Here is a 22,528-nt window from a genome sequence, read left to right as displayed (position 1 = left end):
GTTCTTTGTCTCTCTATGCGGAGAGACATATTTTCACTGTTTTCTCTATAGGATTTATACAGGATCCTACTCTAGTTATTTCTCTTCGTTGTCCCCTTCCATCTTTGTTTGTTCCTGTTTCTGCTGCTTCTACGAGCGTACACGCATATTCAACCTCGTATTTTAGTGGCTTGGAAATAGTTTCTCTAAAGGAAATATTTCCCATCTAGCAAGTTGCAAGCCAAGCGTTGAAAAAAATGGCATTAAATAATCAAATTTCACATTACAATTTTCCACACTTTTTACACCACCTCTTATGCAACTGATCAATTCTATGAAAGCAAAGAGCGATAAATGTAGCTCATGTCTATCGGAAGGAAGTATATTGTTCGATAAGAATTCAAGCATTAAATCGAATAACGATGCATGGCACATCTCAGTGAATTCGAGAAAAACGGAGAAAACTGTATAGTATGCTTGCATATATATCTGGCTCCGCTCAGATTTTGCCAGCATACTATTGGAGAACTGACCCTTTCAGTAGATGTCAATTATGTCCTGTACAGCGTGATTCCATTGATAACTCAGAAAAGTATAAAATGTGACATACAGCATGATTCGAGACAATGCTTTAATTATTCAAGTTGATTGACCCGTTGCGAATATTATTACCTCAATACACAAATTCACACACCTCCTCTCTGTACTGAAGTACCCATGTATGTAAAACTAGAAGTATCAAGTATATCAGAATTCCAATTATCGATCCTCAATCTGTAATTACATCAAATAGTGGTCATATACGAGGGCTGTCCAGAAAGTCTCAGACGTTTTGGCCTACCGCGATAGTGGGCGACGCTAGAGTCCTCATTTTGGTGTCAAAACGTTGCCACACATAATACGCATCCAGTTGTAGTAGCTTGAGGACATTGACGCTTTTACTGTGCTTTCTGTGACTTGTTATAGTGTGCGCTGCAATAGAAAATCCCACCTCTTGTGAGACGCGTTCTGTGATTAGGTTTTTGTTGGCACAAAACCACACACCACTTGAACCACACACACTCCATCGCCAACTGTGTGAAGTGTACGGACATGGAATAATGAGTGAAGGCCGAGATTTTTATGACAACCCACGTCCATACATGACCAAGCATACCCGAGAGTTCTTGGATGGTTTTGGATGGGAGATGTTCGATTACCCACCATACAGCCTGGATTTGGCGCCGAGCGACTGCCACCTCTTCCTAGCGATGAAGATATGGCTCGCTACACAATGCTTTGATAATAACCGAACTTCAAGACGGTGTAAGCCAGTGGTTAAAATCACAGCTGGCATATTTCTACCGCGGCGCTATTGAAAAACTTGTGCCACGGTATTATAAGTGTCTTAATTTGCATGGCGATTATGTGGAAAAATAGCTTAAGAGTGTACCTTTCAAATGTATACAATACAATTTGATTTGTTCATTCTGTTACTTTTTTTTAAATTTCAAAACGTCTGTTACTTCCTGGACAGCCCTCGTATTTTGTGCACTTAAAATTCCATCACAGAGATTAGTATGGAGAAATTAAAACTATTATTATTATTATTATTATTATTATTATTATTATTATTATTATTATTATTATTATTATTATTATTATTGTGTGCGATATCCTGAAAACAAAATTATTGGCTCAGGATAATAAGAATAGGAAAGTAGGTTGTTCTGGCTATATTGTTTGGTACCATGACGACCTTCGCCTTGTTTGTTGAACCACAATATATGTATATGTTTTGTGATCTAAAAATACTTGTACTAGCGAACCGAAATACGAAAACACACATTCATTCATTTTTTTTTAACACGAAAAGATCAAAACATCTGAAACCTTGTTTTAGATGCGATTGACCTTATGTGCTTCTGTGGAAATTGAACACCTACCAAAGGAAGTTTGCAAGTTCAAAAATAGGTTGGAAAGACGATCTTTTAAAACGGTTATTTATATGTTTCTCAAATGTCAAACCTCATAACCCAATAAGTGTACTATTTTCATGTTCGTTCCTTTAGCAGGATAATGAACTCCCCATGTGACGTCATAGTGGGATTAGATAATTAATTTCGAAACTCATTTGACACTCATCAAGGAGAAAATAAACAGGTAAACCAGCTATTTAATTAATCTTGGCCTCAAATACTGATGGAATATCACGTTGAGTTATTGACAACAATAGTACTGATAAAATATTCTATTCACTACTCGGCAGTCAGGTTTTGTATGTTAACAAACACTTTAGTGAGATATATTGATTTCACGTTACTGAAGACGACAGAATGTATTGTTTCTCCGAAGCAGTAATATACTTTCAAAACTTCACAACTGTGTACAAACTTAATTCATCGAACAAAATCACGTGAAGACGTTGTTTTATTGTTAACTATACAAGGGCACTTGCGTGTTAACACGCAAAATTGAAGAGAAGGGGAAATATCAACTAAAGTCTTAATGGTACGTAACTTATGATCTCAGGAGGGGAGATTTGTCAGATCAAGTTTCGACCACGGACTGCTTTAAAGGTCGATGATTTTTCAAAAGTTTTTTTTAAATGTTTCTGGATGCTTCTAATGACAAGAAATGCCGACAGATTAAAGCACACTAACTTTAATAAGTTTAATAGTTTTAATAATTTTAGTGATAAAAATAATGATAGTAATTACACTATTTTAAGCCACAGTTGTGTAAGTAGAATTTCAAGAATTATCATCATCATCATCATCATCATATTCTGCCATTGCCGGAATTGAGAATCTTCCATTGCTTTCAGTGTAATAGTTCTACTCATTGGTAAAATAAGTGCTACCACATTAATCAGGCCTGAAACTCAATTTTGTTCAAATACATATAATTGTGAAATGATCAATAAAAATCATCTGATTTACAAGACTTCACAGGAGATTAGGATCATGCAAATGAAAATTGACAGGTCACAGTATTTTTTTCCTTCGAATATCAGTTAATTGGGAAATAATTGGATGAGCAGTTTTGTAAGGTGCACATAATTATATAAGGATCCAATATTTTGACTTGTAGGAGGGGCGAAAGGAAGTCTTCATTCACCAGTTACTTTTCTGACTTTCTTAGTTTCTTTACATTTTTATTTTCTCAAGTAGAAAAATTTCGGTGAAAATGGCAAAATTACTATTGCCAGAAATGCCATAACTGTCAGAAATTTGTACTCTTTTGTAGCAGTAAGTCCCTTAAGCATTTTTGAGATGGTATGTTATTTTTCATACGAATAGTATCGAAGACCCCTGTAAATAGATTAAAGTCTCCGAATCGACAGCAAAATGGCATTTATTAAATTAATTATTATGCATACTTAATGGAAATTTTTTTATATGCAATTCTAACGATGAAAGCATTACAACATTATATCGTGTGAATGGATAAATCGTTGAGAAAAATATGCATGTAGAAACCACATGAAAGGTATATTCGCAAAATCAATAAAATTTATCAGACAGATGGATTTACTACATTCACTAAGCAGCAGAGGGTTTATTTTCAAAATTGTTGAAATAATAATAATAATAATAATAGTCTGTGCTAGTATAGTGGCTAGCATACGCGGCCTTAGTGTACGTGGTCCCAGACTTGATTCCCGGTGGGAGATCATCGAAATCTGAACGAATCCTATGGTTTTGGATCAGTGGCGGATCTATCCCAAGGCCAGGGGCCCTACAGTTTTTGGCTCTATGGAACTTAACTTTGAAACCGAAAGTGCTAATTGATGTCGGTCATTTCAGGTTACAATAGAGGAATAAAATCAGAGGTGAAGCATATTCTTGCCGTACAGAGTCTATATCAAAAAACTGTTTATCGCTATCTATTTTCGTTTTATCCATTGTGTGATCAGTGTTGAAACCGGAAATCGTATATTTTCTAGTGGTGGACACACAAAACCGGCTTGTCGGTTTTCGAAAAGCCGAAACCGGTTTTTGAAATTTAAAAAAACGGTTTTCGCCGAAACCAGTTATTGGCTTTCTCCAAAACCGGTTCGGTTTTGACCGGTGGGGAAAGGTGAAATGTCGGTTTTTCGGGTTTTGATTTTTCTAGAAACCGGTTCTTGTAAAAACCAGTTTTGCGCAACTCTAATTTCACCACCTCCGGTTTTAACAAATATATAAAAGTCATCCTTGCAACACTTAATTTGTTTCAGAAAAAAGAAAAACGCTTTTCGCAATTTCTTATTGTTTTTACTGTGTGGAAATAAGTATTGAAACTAGATGAACTAATAAATTTCAATCACTCTCAGCTTTGGTAGTGTTGCTGGTGGTCACCTCATATTCTTCTAAATTGCTAAATAGATTGCCACCCCCCCCCCCAAAAAAAAAATAAAACTTGTCGACATCTGCTATTGTTTTATTCTATGATGATAAAATAGAAACTGGAAATGGTTGATTTATAGGCTACTACTTCCAGTTTAAACACACAATTAACAGAAGAGATTGAACCTCTTCTTGGGACGCTCAATCAATTGCAAGAAAGCGCTTCTCGATACCTGTTACCGTTTCTGCTCTGATACTTCACCACAAACAGACGGAAGGAAGGAAACTTTTGGTGTTTTAGGAATAATTTATGCAATACTAGCAATTGGATTCCTAGGATTTATTATTGTCTGAGCTCATCATATATTAATGACGCTTAATTAGCAAGTTGTGTGTATTATTGTCCCGCTTTCGATCCCCAGTGGCGACACACGGTTGAAAAAATGTAAAAAGCTTCTTCATACCAGCCATCCTGAAAGGTTTTTCCTGGTTTTTCCTCATTCACATCGGGCAAATGCCGGGATGGTAACTAATGTAATAGTCCTAGGCCGGTTCCTTCCTTGCTCATTTTTCTTTCTTCTCAATTTCCCTCGTAGTGTGATCGCGAATAGAATTCATCCCTCATACGTGACGGGCTAAAATCGGTTAGACACGAAAACTCAGAAATCGAATCCCTAATCCTAATTACGTAGCTGTTATTTTTTGTATTTCTTTTTAAACGGTGACACGCATCTACATACTAGTTATAATAATTCTAAAATTTCTCTGTGAAATTGAATAGTCGTTGAAAAATGTTATTGATTTGTGTTCTGTTGTCAAAAAAGCACATCTTCAAATTAATCATGAGGTCATACGGTTAGATAGTCGAATTGGTGTGTCATTCCGTACCAGTCTTTCCACAATTGTGCATACAGCAACGGAACGCAAAAATTGCAGTTGTAACTGCTATACCGATTATAGCAACCTAAATCGCAAACCATGTGTTGCGTTGACGCAAATCGTTACAGAATGTGCGCATTAGAACACTATCTCACTTTTGTCATTTGTTTACTTTTAAGTTACATTTATAGATAGTAGAAAATGATGTTATTATTTGAATTCCGCAATACTTCAATAAAATTTGGTAAAGACAGTAGAGAGGATCACACGAAATATTTCAATGTATGAGATATAGATAGCCACCGTTAAAGTCGCCGTTATCCGTTGATACGTTAACTGATTGACTCAACTAACAAACTCGGTTGATATAACTGCTGCAGGCATATATATATATTTTTAATGCATCGCAATATGTGTCATTTCGTACTACTCTACACCACGCTCGGTCTAAGGTTCAATGAGAACATTTATATAAAATTTCAAGTTCTTGTACTAAGAGTTCCAAAGATCTTGTAAAAGGTAAAGAAAATGTTCAAGGTCCCCTATTGACTTGCAAATCTTCACTTCCTTAGCATAGGGTATATGGAAAATATTTATATTAAAATCTTATAATCCTAATAGTTTGTAAAATCTGGATTACAGCAAAGAAATATTGAATCCTCCATTTTTCCAATACTATGGAACTTCAAACAGACAAAAAAAAAAAAAAAGGAAGAAAACGAATAAAGAAACGAAAAAATCTTATTTACTGCCTAGAATGCAGGGAGAACATTTATGGAAAGAATGAAATTTTTCAGTTTTACGTCCCACGCTTATGCCGGTTAGGCTAAAAGAGACGGTGATGATGAGAAATAAATGAAATGGTGGAATGAAAAAAGTGGGAGGAAACGGGAGAACCCCGAGAAAACCCACGAGCACGGTTTGTCTACTACAATGTCCACACAGCGTGAGCTGGGATCGAACGAGAGACCCCATGCACCGGAGGTGAACGCTCTACCACTGAGCTACCACGCCCCCGACATTTACAGAAAACCTCCAGGTTCTACATCTAATAGCTTCAGAGGTTTGGCGAATGGCATAAATAATCATTTGAGTCTCTTTATCCACCTCCAGGGGCGCACTTTGAAAGATTCCTTCTTACGTGCAGTCTAGGGTTCACAGAGAACATTCATACCTTAATAGTTTTAGAGATCTGGTGAATTACAATACACATATATGCAGGGTGTTTCAAAACAACAAAGACAACGTTTGGGACATTATTCCCGACACCAAGATAACACAAAAAGTATAGATCAACCTGGGTGCACAAATGCTTCCTTTCGGAGTTATAGGCTGCAGAAAACATGAAAAAAAAAAAGAACTTTAAAGGACCATAGCTTTAAAAGTATGGGAACTACCATAGTCGGGTTAAGACTTCACTTAGGAACTAGTATGTGCCCTTTCCAAATATCCATGTTTCAGAATCCTTCGGTACTCACGCAACTATTTTTAGAGAAAGAGTGTGGATTCGAGCATATAATTTGAAGTACTTACCAACTACCTCTACGAAAGTTGTTGCGGAAAAGCATCGAACGATTCTAAAACATAGATATTTGGGTAGGGCACATACTATAGTTCCTAGGTGAAATCTTGACCCGACTACGATAGGTCCCATAGTATTGGAGCTATGGTCTTTAAAGTTCACTTATTCGTGTTTTCTGCAGCCTATAACTGCGAAAGGAAGCATTTGTGCACCCAGGTTGGTCTATACTTTTTGTCTTATCTTGATGTCAGGAATCACCTCCCAAATGTTGTCGGTGTTGTTTTGAAACACCTTGAGCTCCTTCGTGGCTAAGCGGTTAGCGCACGCGCCTTTGGCGTGGGAGACCCGGGTTCGATTCCCGGCGGGAGCTCATGTGGTTCGGATTCCACGTTAATCAGTAGGTCCACGTCTGATATAGCCTCGCTGCTGAAAGGGACGCTAAACTAAAATCAACTCAATTGAAACACCCTGGGGGTGCGGTGGCTCAGTGGTTCACATGTGCCTAAAGTGTATGGGGTCCCGGGTTCGATTCCCGGTGGGGGTGTTTGGAATCTTAATTATACGAGTCTAGTAGTCCTGAGCAGTGGTTAAAATAGAAAAAAGTAGTCAGGAAGTTTAAAAAAAAGTGGTAGAGCGTTCACCTCCGGTGCTTGGGTCCCTGGTTCGATCCCAGCTCGCGCCGTGTGGACTTTGTGGTGGACAAACACTGTGCTCGTGGGTTTACTCTATCCTGTACTCTGGGCTCTCCCGTTTCCTCTCCCACTTTCTTCGTTCCACCATTTCATTCATTTCTCATCATCACCGTCTCCTTTAGCCTAACCGGCATAATCGTAGTACGTAAAACTTAAAGATTTCATTTCATTGAAACACCCTGTATATATATACTAACTGAAATACCCATTCTTAGCATGGGTTAGATAAAATATCTATGTAAACAAACTGAACAACGAAAGGAAAAAATATCGGTCATTTTCTGCTACTTTTACATATCTCAGTAAACACCCCCTGATACCATCTAGTTCGAATTAAAAAGAAAAGAAACGCGTCTGGCCCCCAGCCGATGGGGATGTATTTGGAAGTCAACGCCTGTGAGAATATTACCATTCATCTCAGCGCGAAAACTACGACCGCGAAAACTACGGATTTGACACTAATATCGGTCATTTTGGATTATTTTTACATGACTCGCTATCCCCCCCCCCGTTTACTCCCGGCCCGCAGCTGAATGGGGTGAGTTTGCAAGTTAATGCGATCGGAGTTTCACCATTGATCTCAGCGACCGTGAAAACTTTGAATTTGACACTAATATCGGTTATTTTCTGCTACTTATACATGTTCCGGTAAACGCCCCTCTGATACTCCCCTGGTTGGAATTTAAAAAAACGCTCTATCTTGATCTGGGGCCTGGACCTAGGTACCAATTACCAAAATTTGGTAACTCTCGGTCCACTCGTCTGGTCGCCAGTCCGCACACAGACATACAAACAAGCTGTTTATTTTTATTTATATTAAACTAGTTGAATATACCCATGCTTCGCACGAGGGCTGTGTTTGGAAGTCAACGCCTGTGGGAGTATCACCATTGACCTCAGTGACCGCGAAAACTATGGATTTGATACTAATATCGGTCATTTTGGGCTATTTTTCAATGTCTCGATCTCCCCCCCCCCCCCGCTGACTCCCGGCCCGCATACAATTGTAACTAAATTTGCAAGTCATCGTTAATGAAAGTGTCACCATTGATCTCAGTGACCGCGAAAACTATGGATTTGGCACTAATATCGGTCATTTTGGATTACTTTTATACGTCTCGGTATCTCACCCCCTCCCTCCTGCGGTGACCCCCGGCCCAGAGCCGAATAACGTGAATTTGGAAGTTAATTCGATCGGAGTTTCACCATTGATTTCAGTGACCGCGAAAACTATGAATTCGACACTAGTACCTTCATTTTCTACTACTTTTACATGTCCCTGAGACCGCCCCCCCCCTGAGGTCCCTTGGTTCGAATTTTGACAAAAACGTTTAACTCTGGTCTGGAGGCTAGACCAAGGTATTTGTGACTTAAATTTGGTAACTCTCGGTCAATTTGTCTAGTTTCCAAGCCGGTTCCGGTAAATGCCCCCCCTGAGACCCCCTGGTTCGAAATTTGAAAAAAAGGCTTCGTCTTGATCTGGGGCTCGGGCTAAGGTACCCCTGACAAAAATTTGGTAACTCTCGGTCTTCTCGCCTGGTCTCCAGGCCGCACACAGACAGACAGACAAACACACAATTTATTTATATTAGATAGATTATATATAACCCCATTATCCCTCCTTAGGGATCCCATTTTAAAAAAATGTCTTATCTTCTTCAGCTTAGGATCGAAGAGAAACATTTATACAAAATTTCAAGGTTGTACACTTAATAATTTCATAGATTGGCTAACGGCAAAAAAGAAAAAAGAAAAGAAATAAAAAAGAAAGAAAAGAAAGGGAAAAATCATTGAAGCACAGTTATCCTCTTTTAGGGCCACATTTCAAAAAAAATCCCACCTTATCTATAACGTAGAGTGGAAAGAAGACATTTATATAAGAGTTTAAGGTAGTGTGCCTAATACTTTTGGAGATCTAGATATTAATAATAATAATAATAATAATAATAATAATAATAATAATAATAGGCCTAATAATAATAATAATAATAATAATAATAATAATAATAATAATAATAATAATAATAATAATTATTATTATTATTATTATTATTATTATTATTATTATTATTATTATTATTATTATTATTATTATTATTATTATTAAAGCCTCGTTATTCTCGTTTCAAATCCATATTTTGAAAAATTTCATTTTATATACAATCTGCAGCGTAAGGAGAAAATTCATACACCATTTCAAGGTTCTATATCTTATAGTTTCGTTAATTTGTTGATGGGTGAATCAGTGAGGAAATCATTGGATTTACTCCTTTATATACATATAGATTAATCAGTCATGTTACATAAAAAGGCTAACACAAATTATATGAAATTTATAGATCACTGGTACAATGTTAGTTTTGATATTCAACAAAGCGACCCTCGGTAGAATTTTTCTGTACGAAAAGCATCAAATTTTCAGTGAGCAATGTGTTTGCTTTCATTATTAATAATGAAAAAGAAATATTTTCGGACATAAATAATACATGTTATAGTTTGCCCTATGTTACAATAATTTCAACTATTACTTTATCTAATTCAGCTATGAGCTTGCTTAGATGTTACTCTGTAAGTACATAAAGTTCTCCGCCATCTATTGAGCTTGTTATAGTATATTGGTAACTTTTCAAAACTTGAGAGGTATTTTCGTTCATATATAAAAATGAAATGTAAACATTTTTGACGGCTACCTCCTACTAGATCCTTCACTAGACCAATATTAATAATTTTTGGCACGTGAGTATACCATGAGCTAACTTAGGGTTTTATTGCATTAGTATTCCACAAGGGCGTATCCTAATTGGGACAACGGGGGTTTAAAAAATGTATTACAGAAATATAGTTTCTCACAAACTTGTCAACTTGGAAAGATGAAACTCGGTATATAAAATCCTCATTAAAAATGAGTGAAGATGTGTTCCAGTGTTCCTAAAAAATTCCATTCTAAAGGAGGGGACATATTCAGTGGCGTATTTAGGGGGGCTTCCGGGCATAAGCCCTCCGAAATCTTACTTACTATAGTAAAGTATATGAAATATCTTGCAGAATTTTCACATTTTCAGGCAAAGCCCCACCTCCCGAAAGTTATCAAAGCCCCCTCTCGGAACAAAATCGTAAACACGCCACTAGGCATATTCAATGTAAATAAAAATAAATGTAATTATGTTTAATGGCCAATTGCTCCTAGATCGATGCACGGAATTTGACCATTTTTCACATATGAATGAACCATGACCTAACTAAGGCTTTTATGATATTGAAGGTATGCAGTGGCGGATCTGTCCCGGGGACGGATGGGCCTAGCTTCCCCCCTTTTTTTGAGTGACAGAAATAATTTAAGCTATTATTTATATATATTTGAAAGTTTATAGTAAACTCATGATATACTTATCATAGTCTGGGGTCTGGTTGCACCCCCGTTTTTACGTTCTTGACCCGCCACTGTTGGCATAGTGGTGGGAAGGGCAGAAGGGTAGAGTGCAGAAAGGGTGCCATGTAAAAATAATCGAAAACAACCTATATTAATGTACAGTTTTCGGGGTCACTATTAAAGTCCAAATTCATCTCCCATCAGCATGAAGGCTGAAGGATTGGGTTGGGAAGAGAGCAAGGAGTGAAGACAGGAAGAGATGAGACGTAAAAATAGTCGAAAACGACCAACAATCCATAGTTTTTAGTGTTGTTGAGATGAACAACGAGACTCTTGTTGCTGTCTAAGTCTCCGCTTATCCCTCATTGGTATGGGATGGGGGAAAGTGTGACGTAAGAATAATTGATAACGAGCGATATTAGTGTCTAATCCATAGTTTGCGGGGCTTCTGAAATCAATGGTGACACTCTCTATGCCGTTTAACTTCACCCCCATCGGCATGGAAGTGATAAGCATGAACATTAGCAATTTTCATCATTACACTAACTAAAAAAAAAAAAAAAAAAAAAAAAATTACTCTATGGCCTATGGAACCCGGAGGTTCAATGCCGCGTTCACAAAAGCTCTCCGCTGACTTCTATCCTTAACTAACTGCATCCAGTTTCTACTTTGTATTCCAATCTCTGTGAGATCCATCTTAATATTGTCCTCCCATCTGCGCCTAGGTCTTTCTAATGGTCGTTTTCCAATTGGTCTTCCAGTCAAGACTTTGAAAGCGTTTCTACTTTCTTCCATTCTAGCTACATGACCTGCCTACCTAAGCCTCCTAGACTTGACGATCCTAATAATGTTGGGTAAACCGTATAAATTATATTCTCATTGAAATGTATATTATAAGCTTCCGTTTAAATAAATTCATTTTCAATGCATATCTTCAATGGAAAGGGTTTATTTTTTTCTATAAACGTATTCTCTTCGTACGAAGAACAGGCATTTCAATTTATAGTGTAAGTCAGGACCCCCTCAATTAAATGGTAATGGGGTCATAGCCCATGGGCGTCAAATAACACGGGCGCTGAGTAAAATTATAGATAAATTTTGCCACTTTGTGATTCCGGTTCTATTAAACTCTGACACTAAATAGGTATAACTTTTAATTTCTATATGCTGATATCTCTATATATGTTTTCTAGCAGCATTTCAAGTCTTGTTCACAGAGTAAACAAACATGTTTCCCTCTGAATACTTAACAAACACAATTGTCACTCCTCTACTCTACATCAGTGGCGTATTTAGGGGGGCTTCCGGGCTTACCCCCCCGAAAGTTAGCAAAGCCCTCCCCGAAACAAAATCGTAAACACGCCACTGTTCTACATATTCATCTCCATGTTGGCTACCATTGTGTGGGTAAGCTTTTGTTTTCTTTTTATCCTTTTCTTTCTTTCTTTCTTTCTTTTTTTCTTTGACATTTCAGAAAATACCTAAAATAATATACCGAGATCATGACGTCCGATTGGCGGGATAGAAAGAAAAACTTCCCAGAATCAATTTTGGTTTTCCTATATTAATTACTCCTTGGGTAATAGTTTTAAGACAGGGGCGTAAATACGGGCCCCGCATACCCCGCATTGCGGGGGGCCTCAAGCAATCAGAGGGCCCCAAATCGTGAAGTGGGACGTAGAGAAGGGGACCCACTCCACGCTCTCTACGGGAGGGCCCTCAAGCCTTTAGTTACGCCACTGTTTTAAGATTAATTTTTTGAAGCACTCTAGTTTTGTGTATTTTATAACTAACAACCAACGATGTTCATCGTAGAAGAGAAGGAAAGCTTTTATTTGTTTCTTTAATTGAAAATTTTCATCGCCTTATTCCTCACCAATTTGAATTCCAGTTTACACGAGTAATTCTTCATCTTGATGATCAGATTTGCTAACAAAAGTTAACTTGGGACATATTTTTTAAAAAATCGAACCGAGAGACTCACTTCCAACTGACTGAATGATTTTACCCTCAATTAGTGGAGATTGTGTGAAAGCCTGAATAAACATATAGTCGAACATAACACCGTATCAAAATTAGGGATGGGCACGAGTCGAGCTAAAACTTCGAGTCGAGTCGAAAGTAATTTTCTCGAGTCGAGTTCCGAGCCGAGTCACTGTTTTTGAGGTCGAGTTTCCAGTCGAGTCGAATTTGATAAATGGCTCGCTCGTTCAGCTTGTTTTAAGTCGTTTTGAAATCATAGCCTGATTAGACTGGAAAGCGAAAGCCACGAGAAATGTAAGCAGTAATATGAAATGTTCTTAGTGTTGCTCACGACATGAGACATTACTCGCATCTCGTCTCGTCTCAATAACGACACGACAATAGATTTTTATAGTGAGACAGCCCCAAATGTCGGAAATACCAAAGTATATACTGTAGTTCTTACCATCATGCTGAGACCTGCACGGTCGAAATATTGAGCCCAAGCAGAAGGCTAATCGGGGTAGTAATGTCAACCGGCTCGGCTCTGTTCAACTGAGCGAACAGCATGAGCCTGCTCAGGTGGGATAAACCATCCACTCAGTTCCGGTAAGGCCATCGGATCGAGCCAGCTGCGTTGAAACGAGTCCATCAGGTGAGCCACCAGCTCGAGCCGGCTCGGTTGGGTGAGCTGTTGGCTTGGATCACTTCTTGGTCCGGCTCGATAGTGAATGAACTGTGAGACAAGACGCTCGAGCCGTTGACATCTCTAAACCTTGGCCGAGCAGTTTTGAACATGTTTGTCCTGCGCCCTAAAACTTATAACAACTTTTGGCTTGAGCCCGAACACTTGCTCCTCCGGAATTCAAACACAGAACTTCATGAACGATGTCCATGCCTCCTGTAAGTTAGACTTCTGGACGACCGAGATCTAGAGTCAATAAGGTTTTAGTATTCAGATACAAACTACCTATCTTTCATGGTTATAAACGGTGTTGTTATAAATTATTATGTTATTATTATTATTATTATTATTATTATTATTATTATTATTATTATTATTATTATTATTATTATGAATAATAATAATAATAATAATAACTTGTAGTAGTATCATTAATAATCATATTGTCTATATAGGATACTTGAAGAGAGTTCTTGAAACTACACATAGAATTTAGCTCGGTTTGGCTCAACTCGACTCGAAACTTGATCCGAATTCGAGTCGAGTTTCGAGCCGAGTTGGAGGAAATTTTTCTAGCCGAGTTCTCGAGTCGAGCTCAAATATGTATTCAACATTGGGGGGAGGGGACGGGTAAGACCCTTCTCATATTGTTTTATTTTAAGCAATGTCCAAAATGTTTATGAAGTTAAAAAACGATGTTTTGGAGGATCAGGCGAGCAGAGTTGTCTTCAACGTTGGAGACCGGCAGATTTGAGGCTTATTCTGGGGGGGAAGGACATTAATTTCATCTCACTTTGAGGCAATTGGACAAAAATAATCATATTCCTCCCCAAAAACAAATTTCAAATCAGATTATTAGGGAGGACAGTCCCCCAATTTCCAAGATTGGAGGAAACATGTCCTCTTCATCCTCCTCGGGATTTGCGCAAGAGGAAACGATATAAATTTATCTACAACCAAATACCTTTATGGTACAAATTAGGAGTAAGTATACCAATACAAAATAATTATACGATCTGCGTTTTGCACAAGATAGACTTAATGGACCTAATGCAAAGTCGTTTTGAAGTATGCTAAGCGTCATACTCAAGGTCTGACTACTGTAGCAAACATATCTTAGTCGAACTCTTTAGTACGGCACTAATCACGCGTCAGAACGACTCTGCATAAGGCCTAATATCTTCAAAAATGATATACAACTAGATATATCTACAGTGCAGGTTAGGAATAGTTGTACAAATACAAATAATTACATACGTCCCGCCTTTTGGACAAGATATAAATTCTTAGGGCCTTACGGAGAGTTGTTTTCACTTATGATTAGCATCATACTAAAGGCCTGACTACTGTAGGAAAACATATGTTAGTCAAACACTTTAGTATGGCACTAATCACGCTTCAGAATGACTGCATAAGGCCCTTAATACCTTCAATAATGATATTTCTTTATAAGCGACGTTATATTTCTGGATGCAGTTTTCTTTATGGAGGACTGAATCAGTATGGCTATAAATACAGAATTTCTGGACTGGTAATGTTTTGATTTAAACTTTCTTAAGGTATGCACGACTCCAAAAGTGCATTTCCACCTGCAAATCTCCTTTTCCTGCAATAGCAGGCAACCCAAAAATCTCGGCGGTTGGATTGGTTGCGAATTCGAAAGGCGTTGGATCAAACCTCAATTTTGTAACAAATATATCAGTATGGCAAACTGCAAATAGGAGAATAAAACAAATTGTTAAGAATGACAATTTTATTATCGTGAAGGAGTTGGATGACATCAAAAGTTACAAAATGATTTTACTTAAGCAGTTCAAACAAGATGAATGGCAAGAATCATATATCAGAGGAAAGCATTTCTCTCCTTTGATATTTCCCAAAATAAAGAATCTCATAAAAAGGAAAAAAGTTATATAATGTAAAGGTTAAATATAAAAGCCCCACTCAAACTTTTGAAATTTAGCACCCGAAAGGCAAGAACAACTGAACCGAAGTGATGAAATTATGCAAAGATATTGCAGACGTAAAATGAGGGAATACAGATTTCGTATTTTCCTGGAAAAAACGGTTAAGGGGGGCACGGACCCCTCCAAAAATTTGATCAAGAAATATCAAAAGTGCCAGTAACAATATGTCAGATGTATGTAAAGGACATGAAGAATTACAACGAAACTTTACGTATGGACAACACGCAAAAAATAAACGAATAAAGGTTTTTATTTTCTGCGGAGAAACGGCTTTAGGGGGCAAAAACCCCCACCAAAATTTTTGAAATTTTACGCCCCAAAGGCAAGAAGAAGTGAACCGAAGTGAATTTAATTGTGCACAGATATTGTAGACATAACACGAGAGAATACGAGTTTCGTATTTTCCTGAAAAAAAAAAAAAAACATTTGGTTAGGGCACGGACCCCTCTAAACATTTGATCGCGAAATATCAAAGGTGCTAGTAACAGTATGTCAGATGTGTGTAAAGAACATGAAGAATTACAATGAAACTTTGTGTATGGACAATACGCAAAAAATAAATGAATACAGATTTTTAGTTTCTGCGGAGAAACGGTATTAGGGGGCAAAATTCCCCACCAAAAATTTTGAAAGTTGAGCCCCAAAAGGCCAGAGAAAGTGAATCGAAGTGAATGAAATTAAGAACAGATATTGCAGACATACAATGAAGGAATACAGGTTTCTTATTTTCCTGAAAAAAAGAAAACCGTTAAGGTGGGACCCAGACCCTTCCAAAACTTTGATCGTGAAATATCAAAAGTGCTAATAACAGTATGTCAGAAGTCCTTGAAGGACATGAAAAATTGGAACGACACGTTGTGTAGGGACAATACGCAAAAAATATACGAATACGTTTTTTTATTTTCTGAGGAGAAACTGTTTTAGGAGGCAAAAGCCCCTACCAAAATTATTGAAATTTGAGGCCCAAAAGGCAAGAAGTGCACCGAATTGAATGACATTCTGCACAGATATTGTAGACGTAAAATGAGATAATTGTAATTTGTATTTTCTGAAAAAAAAACGGTTAAGTGAGTTACGGACCTTCTAAACCGTTGATTACGAAATATCAAAAGTGCAAATGAGCATACGTAAGAAGTTCGTAAAGAATATGGAGAATTGCATCGAAACTTCGTATAGGGACAATTTGCAAAACAATAAATTAAACGTGTTTTAATATTTGCGGAAAAACAGTGTTGGGCCTTAGGCCCCATCCGAAAAAAAGTAAATATTACCGTAATAGCACAGGAAGGAGTGGACCGAAGAAAATGAAATTGTGTGTAGATATTATATAGACCCTATGTAAAACAAGGTCTTTCGTGTCTCTCAAGTGTCCCTATCCGTTTTGCTTCATATTTGGCAGATCAGGAGCAAACTGGACAAAAATTGACACGTGTTCTTGTTTATGCGCAAAACATCGTAAGGGTTAAAGGTGCCTCCTGAAACACTATAAAATACTTTATACTGTTTGTGCTTGTAGTTGATCTGCCAAATTTGAAAAAATAATCGGATGGAGACTAAACACTTGTGAAACACAAAAGGCCATATTTTACATATCCAATATACAATTTTATTCGCTTCGGTCCGCTCCTCCCGCCACTCAACACCCCGATCTACTCAACAGTATTTTTTCTTTCAGGAAAATACGAAGCACGTACTCCTTCATCTTACCTCTACAATATTTGTGCATATTTCATTCACTTCGGTCCACTTCTTCTTGCCTTTTTATGTCAAATTCCAAAATTTTGGACGGCGACTCTTGCCCCCAAAAACCATTTTTCCCCAAAAAAATTTAAAAAAAACGTATTCGTTTATATTTTGCGTATTGTCCATACACAAAGTTATTTTGCAATTCTGCATGTCCTTTACACACATCTGACATACTTTTACTAGCACTTTTGATTTTTCGTGATCAATGGTTTGGAGGGGTCGGTGCCCCATCCAGGAAAATACGAAACTCATATCCTCATTCTAGGTCTGCAATATCTGCGCACAATTTCATTCACTTCAGTTCACTTCTTCTTGCCTTTTGATCGTCAGCTTTCAAAATTTTGAGTGCAAGATTTTGCCCCAAAAACCGTTTTTCCGCAGAACATAAAAAAAACCTATTCGTTTATTTTTTCCGTATTGTCCATACACAAAGTTATTTTGCAATTCTGCATGTCCTTTACACACATCTGACATACGGATGATATCACTTTTGGCATTTCATGATCAAAAGTTTGGAGGGGTCCGTGCCCCACCCAGTATTTTTTTCCAGGAAAATACGAAACCCGTATTCCCTCATTTTACGTCTGCAATATCTGTGCATAATTTCATTCACTTCGGTTCAGTTGTTCATGCCTTTCGGGTGTTAACTTTCAAAATGTTGAGTGCGGCTTTTATATTAAACCTTTACATTATATAAGTTTTTTCCTTTTTATGAGATTATTTATTTGGGGGGAGGGTATCAAAGGAGAGAAATGCTTTCCTCTGATATCTGTTTCTTCCCATTAATTTTGTTTGGACTGCTTAAGTAGGATCATGTCATTTAACATCATGTCATTTGTAACTTTTGATGTCATTTAACTCCGTCACCATAATAAAATTGTCATTCTTAACAATTTGTTGTATTCTCTTATTTAGAGTTTGCCACACTGATATATTTGTTACAAAATTGAGGTTTGGTCCAATGCCTTTCGAATTCGGAACCAACCCAACCGCTGAGCTTTTTTAGATTGCCTGCTATTGCAGGAAAAGGAGAATTGCAGGTGGTAATGCACTTTTGGAGTCGTGTATACATACATACATATAGGCTATATACGTACATGCATGTATCTTTATATATATACAGGGTGTTTGAAAACAACAGCGACAGCATTTGGGAGGTGATTCCGGACACCAAGATAAGACCAAAAGTATAGACCAAAAGTATACTTCCTTTCGGAGTTATAAGCTGCCGAAAACAAGAAAAAATAAACTTTGAACGTCCATAGCACCAAACCTATGGGACCTACCGCAGTCGGGTCAAGACTTCACTTAGGAACTAATATGGGCGCTATCCAAAAATAAATGTTTCAGAATCCTAAGGTACTGACGCAATAATTTCTATAAAGACAGTTTGGTTACGGGCGGCATATAATTTGAAGTACTCACCAACTACCTCTATAAAAATTGTTGCGGAAGTACCGCACGATTCTGAAACATGGATATTTGTATAGGGCATATTCTAGTTCCTGAATAAAGTCTTGACCCAACTACGGTAGCTCCCATAGTATTGGAACCAAGGACTTTAAAAGTTCATTTTTCTTCATGTTTTCGGCAGCCTATAACTCCGAAAGGAAGCATTTGTGCACCCAAGTTGGTCTATACTTTTTGTCCTATCTTGCTTTCAGGAATCACCTTCCAAACGTTGTAGGTGTTGTTTTGAAACACCCTATATATATATATATATATATATATATATATATATATATATATATATATATATATATGTGTGTGTGTGTGTGTGTGTGTGTGTGTGTGTGTGTGTGTGTGTGTAGCGAGAGAGATATGGATGTGTGTGTTTGTGTATGTTCCAGTTTTCTTCTTTTAGTTTCAAGTAAAAAAAATTGACTGCTATAACTTCCCTGGCGATCTGCCTCTGGTGACACATTAGGAACTTTCGTCAACTTTTCACTTAGCCAATCCTTCTGTTTGTCTTCTTTTTAGCTCAACTGCAGCCAGAACAGATTGTACAAAATGGAGAGCCCACAAAACATTGTCTTTGCCATACAGGAGGAAAGATACACGTTGGTACGAAGACGGATCCATTTCGTACAGAAGGTAAAGTTTTTCTAATTGAATCAATATTAAAGCACACATGTAGAATTCATTGTGTGTATGTGATTGTGTGTGAGACGCCAAAAGCGTTTTTTTATATTTATTTCACTCATGTCTTTCCTTTCAATGGGGCAACCCCAAAGGCTCTAGTATTTATTACTCATTTCACTTTTCACTAGTGAACAGGCCCGTATTTAGGCAAGTTCTATTTTGTGCTCGAGCACAGGGCGGCAGAATTTAGAGGGCGGCAAAATTTTGGATTTTCTTAAAGATTCACAATAAAGTAAGCCAAATATTTAAAACTATTAACCCACAGAGTCCCGCGCAAGTGTGAGTCAATATGTTAATGTGTTTAATTCGCTCTAATTACAGTACTAATTAGCTAGCTTATCTGATTATTTTTAAAAAGTCATCCTCTCTTACCTCCATCCCAAGGGGTGATGATGTACTTGAACATCATGAAAACTGATACCGTTAAACTCAGCGACCTCGAAAACTATGAATTCAAGACTAATAGTTGTAGTTTTTGGTTACTTTTAAAATCTCGTTTCCTCTCTGAGGAGTGGAGCATTAGGACCTTTGAGTCAAACACCTACCTTCGAGCAGAACACCACATTAAAATCATTATTGAGAGAATTAGGCCATTTAAAATTACGTTATAACTTTTGTAACTTGTAATACTGCTATTCAACAAGAGCTGGTATGTTTGCAAAATCACGGCTTGTTTCCTTGTTTGGGCATAGACCCCTAAGTTTGTCTGGGGAAGAGAGGGGGAAATTATTTAGATCACAGGGGCGCACAATATATAAATACGGGCCTGCTAGTGAGGCTATATTAGACCTGTACCTATAGCTTAACGTGGGGTGCGAACCACATGAACTCCCGCCAGGAATTAAACCCGAGTCTCCCATGGCAAAATAGCGTACACTGACCAGTTGGCCACGAGAGAGTTCAAGGCAACACTGATGACGTAACTAACGATGCATCTTTCACTTCTTAATTCTTTATTTTATTGCAAAAGTATTGTAATTATTTGCAAAACTTCGTAGGCCTTATACAGAGTCGTTCTGATTCGTGATTAGTGCCATACTAAAGAGTTCGACTAACGTCTGTTTCCTGCAGTACTCAGGCCTTTAGTATTACGGTAATCATAAGTCAAAACGACTCTGCATAAGGCCTCGTATGTATGTTTACTGCTACAGAAAGAAAGCCCTGCAGTTAATTCTATTTTGTGAAAAGTAACCTGCATATTTAGTATTGCAACTATTTACACGTACTTCTCTTGTTTCAATCTTCATTTTATCGCTTCTCAGATCCTCTATCCACCAGTGATGAAAAGGGTCAACAGGTCACTTGGATCCTGATTTTTGTGCGAGTCACTTGACTTTAGGTTTCACGTCTTAGACCCAGTCTGATCCGGTGACCCGTTGTCTTAGAAGCAGTCGAAATTTGAGCTCTGCAGCATTACTGCTGAATTTCGTAGTGGATTAATAATGTTCACTAGTCGAGCTCGAATATTCACACCTTTGATTTCCTGTGTGACATTTCTTAATCAAATAACCAAGGTCTTGTATATTTCAAAAATATAAATATTACGTTCTTCATTACTGCTGTCGAATTTTTGTGACATTTGAGGTTTTCGGTTTTTGAGAAAACCGGTTTTGAAAACCGAAAGCCGCAAAACCTGTTTTCGAAACGAAACCGTAAAAACGGTTTTCAAAACCGACTTCACTTTTTTCAAAATCCGGTTTTCGTTTTTTTTAAAAAAAACGATTTCGACAGCACTATTCTTCACCTTCCCATAGCAAAACATAATGTGGTTTTGAATGTGTACGTTTAATCATACAAACCGATTAAACAAAACACTTATTTGATCTTCATTTATTGGACTACGACTAGCGCGTTGAACATTCATGACGTCATCAATTCTGTCGTTCACCTTTTTCTGTATATTTTACGGGGATCCTATCTTCCAGCAAGATAACGCGCATCACTACACCGAAAAGACAATGCAGTGTACTCTACTTGGTACACCATTTCTACCCTGGATTGTACTTCTTGGTCCTAAACTCTATGGAACACTATGAATCATAGTGGAACGGTGCCTGAAAGAAGGCTGGATTCAGGCAACGTTCATCGCCCGGACTCCCCAACATCTACAGCGAGCATGGGATGCCGTAACAAACATTCCAAATCTATATAACCGACTACCTACTGAAGAGCTGCTTACTATGTCCACTCGGATGGTCACTCGGAAGTAAGTATTGTACACTTTTCTTGAACATCCTGTATAACGTGTTCGGGACGTCCTGTGGGCTCCACGCTGGAAGAACTAATGTCTGCCATCACATTCTTACGTCAGTTACATATGTGAGTTTCTAGTCAGTGTTCTTAAATGCGTTCCCGCCAGTGTACAGTCGCAATAATTGGGACGTCTTTTTTTAAGAATATATTAGATATAACGATGAAATCTAAACGGTCCCGTCTAAATCCTATATCAAGACTGTATTTTAAAAATCGCTTACTGTTAGTATGGTATTGGTTATTAAGACATATCGTATAAAACGACATAATTTTATCACATCCTCGGATAAATGTATCGGCTATAACATCCAATGTTGACTTTTGTTTGTTAAATATTTGAAAATTGCTGACAATAATATAAAGCTTATTTTCAAAATTTTGTTTTCAGTAGATTGTAGATTTCAAGGCAGTATGTTTGTTAAATAGTCAATGTAAGCATCGTTGTGAATATATTGTAAATGAAAAGTCTCACATAATATAATATGGTAATTACAAAACGGGAAAACAAACATGAGCATCGCGAAGGAATTGTGTATCACACTCAATGATTTCTACAATTTAGAAAGACAGAAAGAAAACACAAGCTCTTTCTGAACAAAATTCTTTAAACATCAAGTAAGTCAGATCAACTGTAGCACAAAAATACTGAAGAAGCTTTGCTTAGATGGTTTAACTCTTTGCGGCACGAAGTTTCGTAAATGTTATGTTAAAGGTGGTATAATATAGGTACCACCGTGCTTTAAAGAGTTAAACAGCAAATAGCAGGTAATGTTCCGAAGAATGGGTCTATCCTTTAATCGAGCTAATTAATTTATGGATCGGTTTGGCAATCCGAACTTCAATTCTTCTTCTTCTTCTTCTTGGATACGTTTCAGAGCTCGTCATGATGCTGTTCGTAGGAAAATTTGTGGCGATCCTACCAGTGTACCCGATGGCATAATAGACAAGTGGCTTATCTAAGAAGTGGACTGATTTTGTGTGATAGGCACATGATGGATTCAAAGCAGATGAAACTAGCTTG

The 22,528-nt window shown here is 37.5% G+C and overlaps 1 protein-coding gene across 1 annotated transcript in view; it reads left to right on the top strand.

The window, feature by feature from the left end:
• The window catches only part of LOC145687641 (uncharacterized), an 80,667-nt gene that overhangs the window by 42,367 nt on the left and 15,772 nt on the right, over window positions 1-22,528 (top strand). The window contains exon 3 of the mRNA XM_081761106.1: window positions 19,093-19,206. Within this exon, the coding sequence (XP_081617232.1) occupies window positions 19,093-19,206 (114 nt within the window). The remainder of the gene's footprint in view (window positions 1-19,092; window positions 19,207-22,528) is intronic.

This window comes from Thermobia domestica, chromosome 6 (assembly GCF_964235325.1).
Source record: "Thermobia domestica chromosome 6, izTheDome1.hap1.1, whole genome shotgun sequence".
NCBI classification, from domain to species: domain Eukaryota; kingdom Metazoa; phylum Arthropoda; class Insecta; order Zygentoma; family Lepismatidae; genus Thermobia; species Thermobia domestica.
Note: the sequence above shows the minus strand (reverse complement) of the source record. Positions and strands in the feature narration are given on the sequence as shown.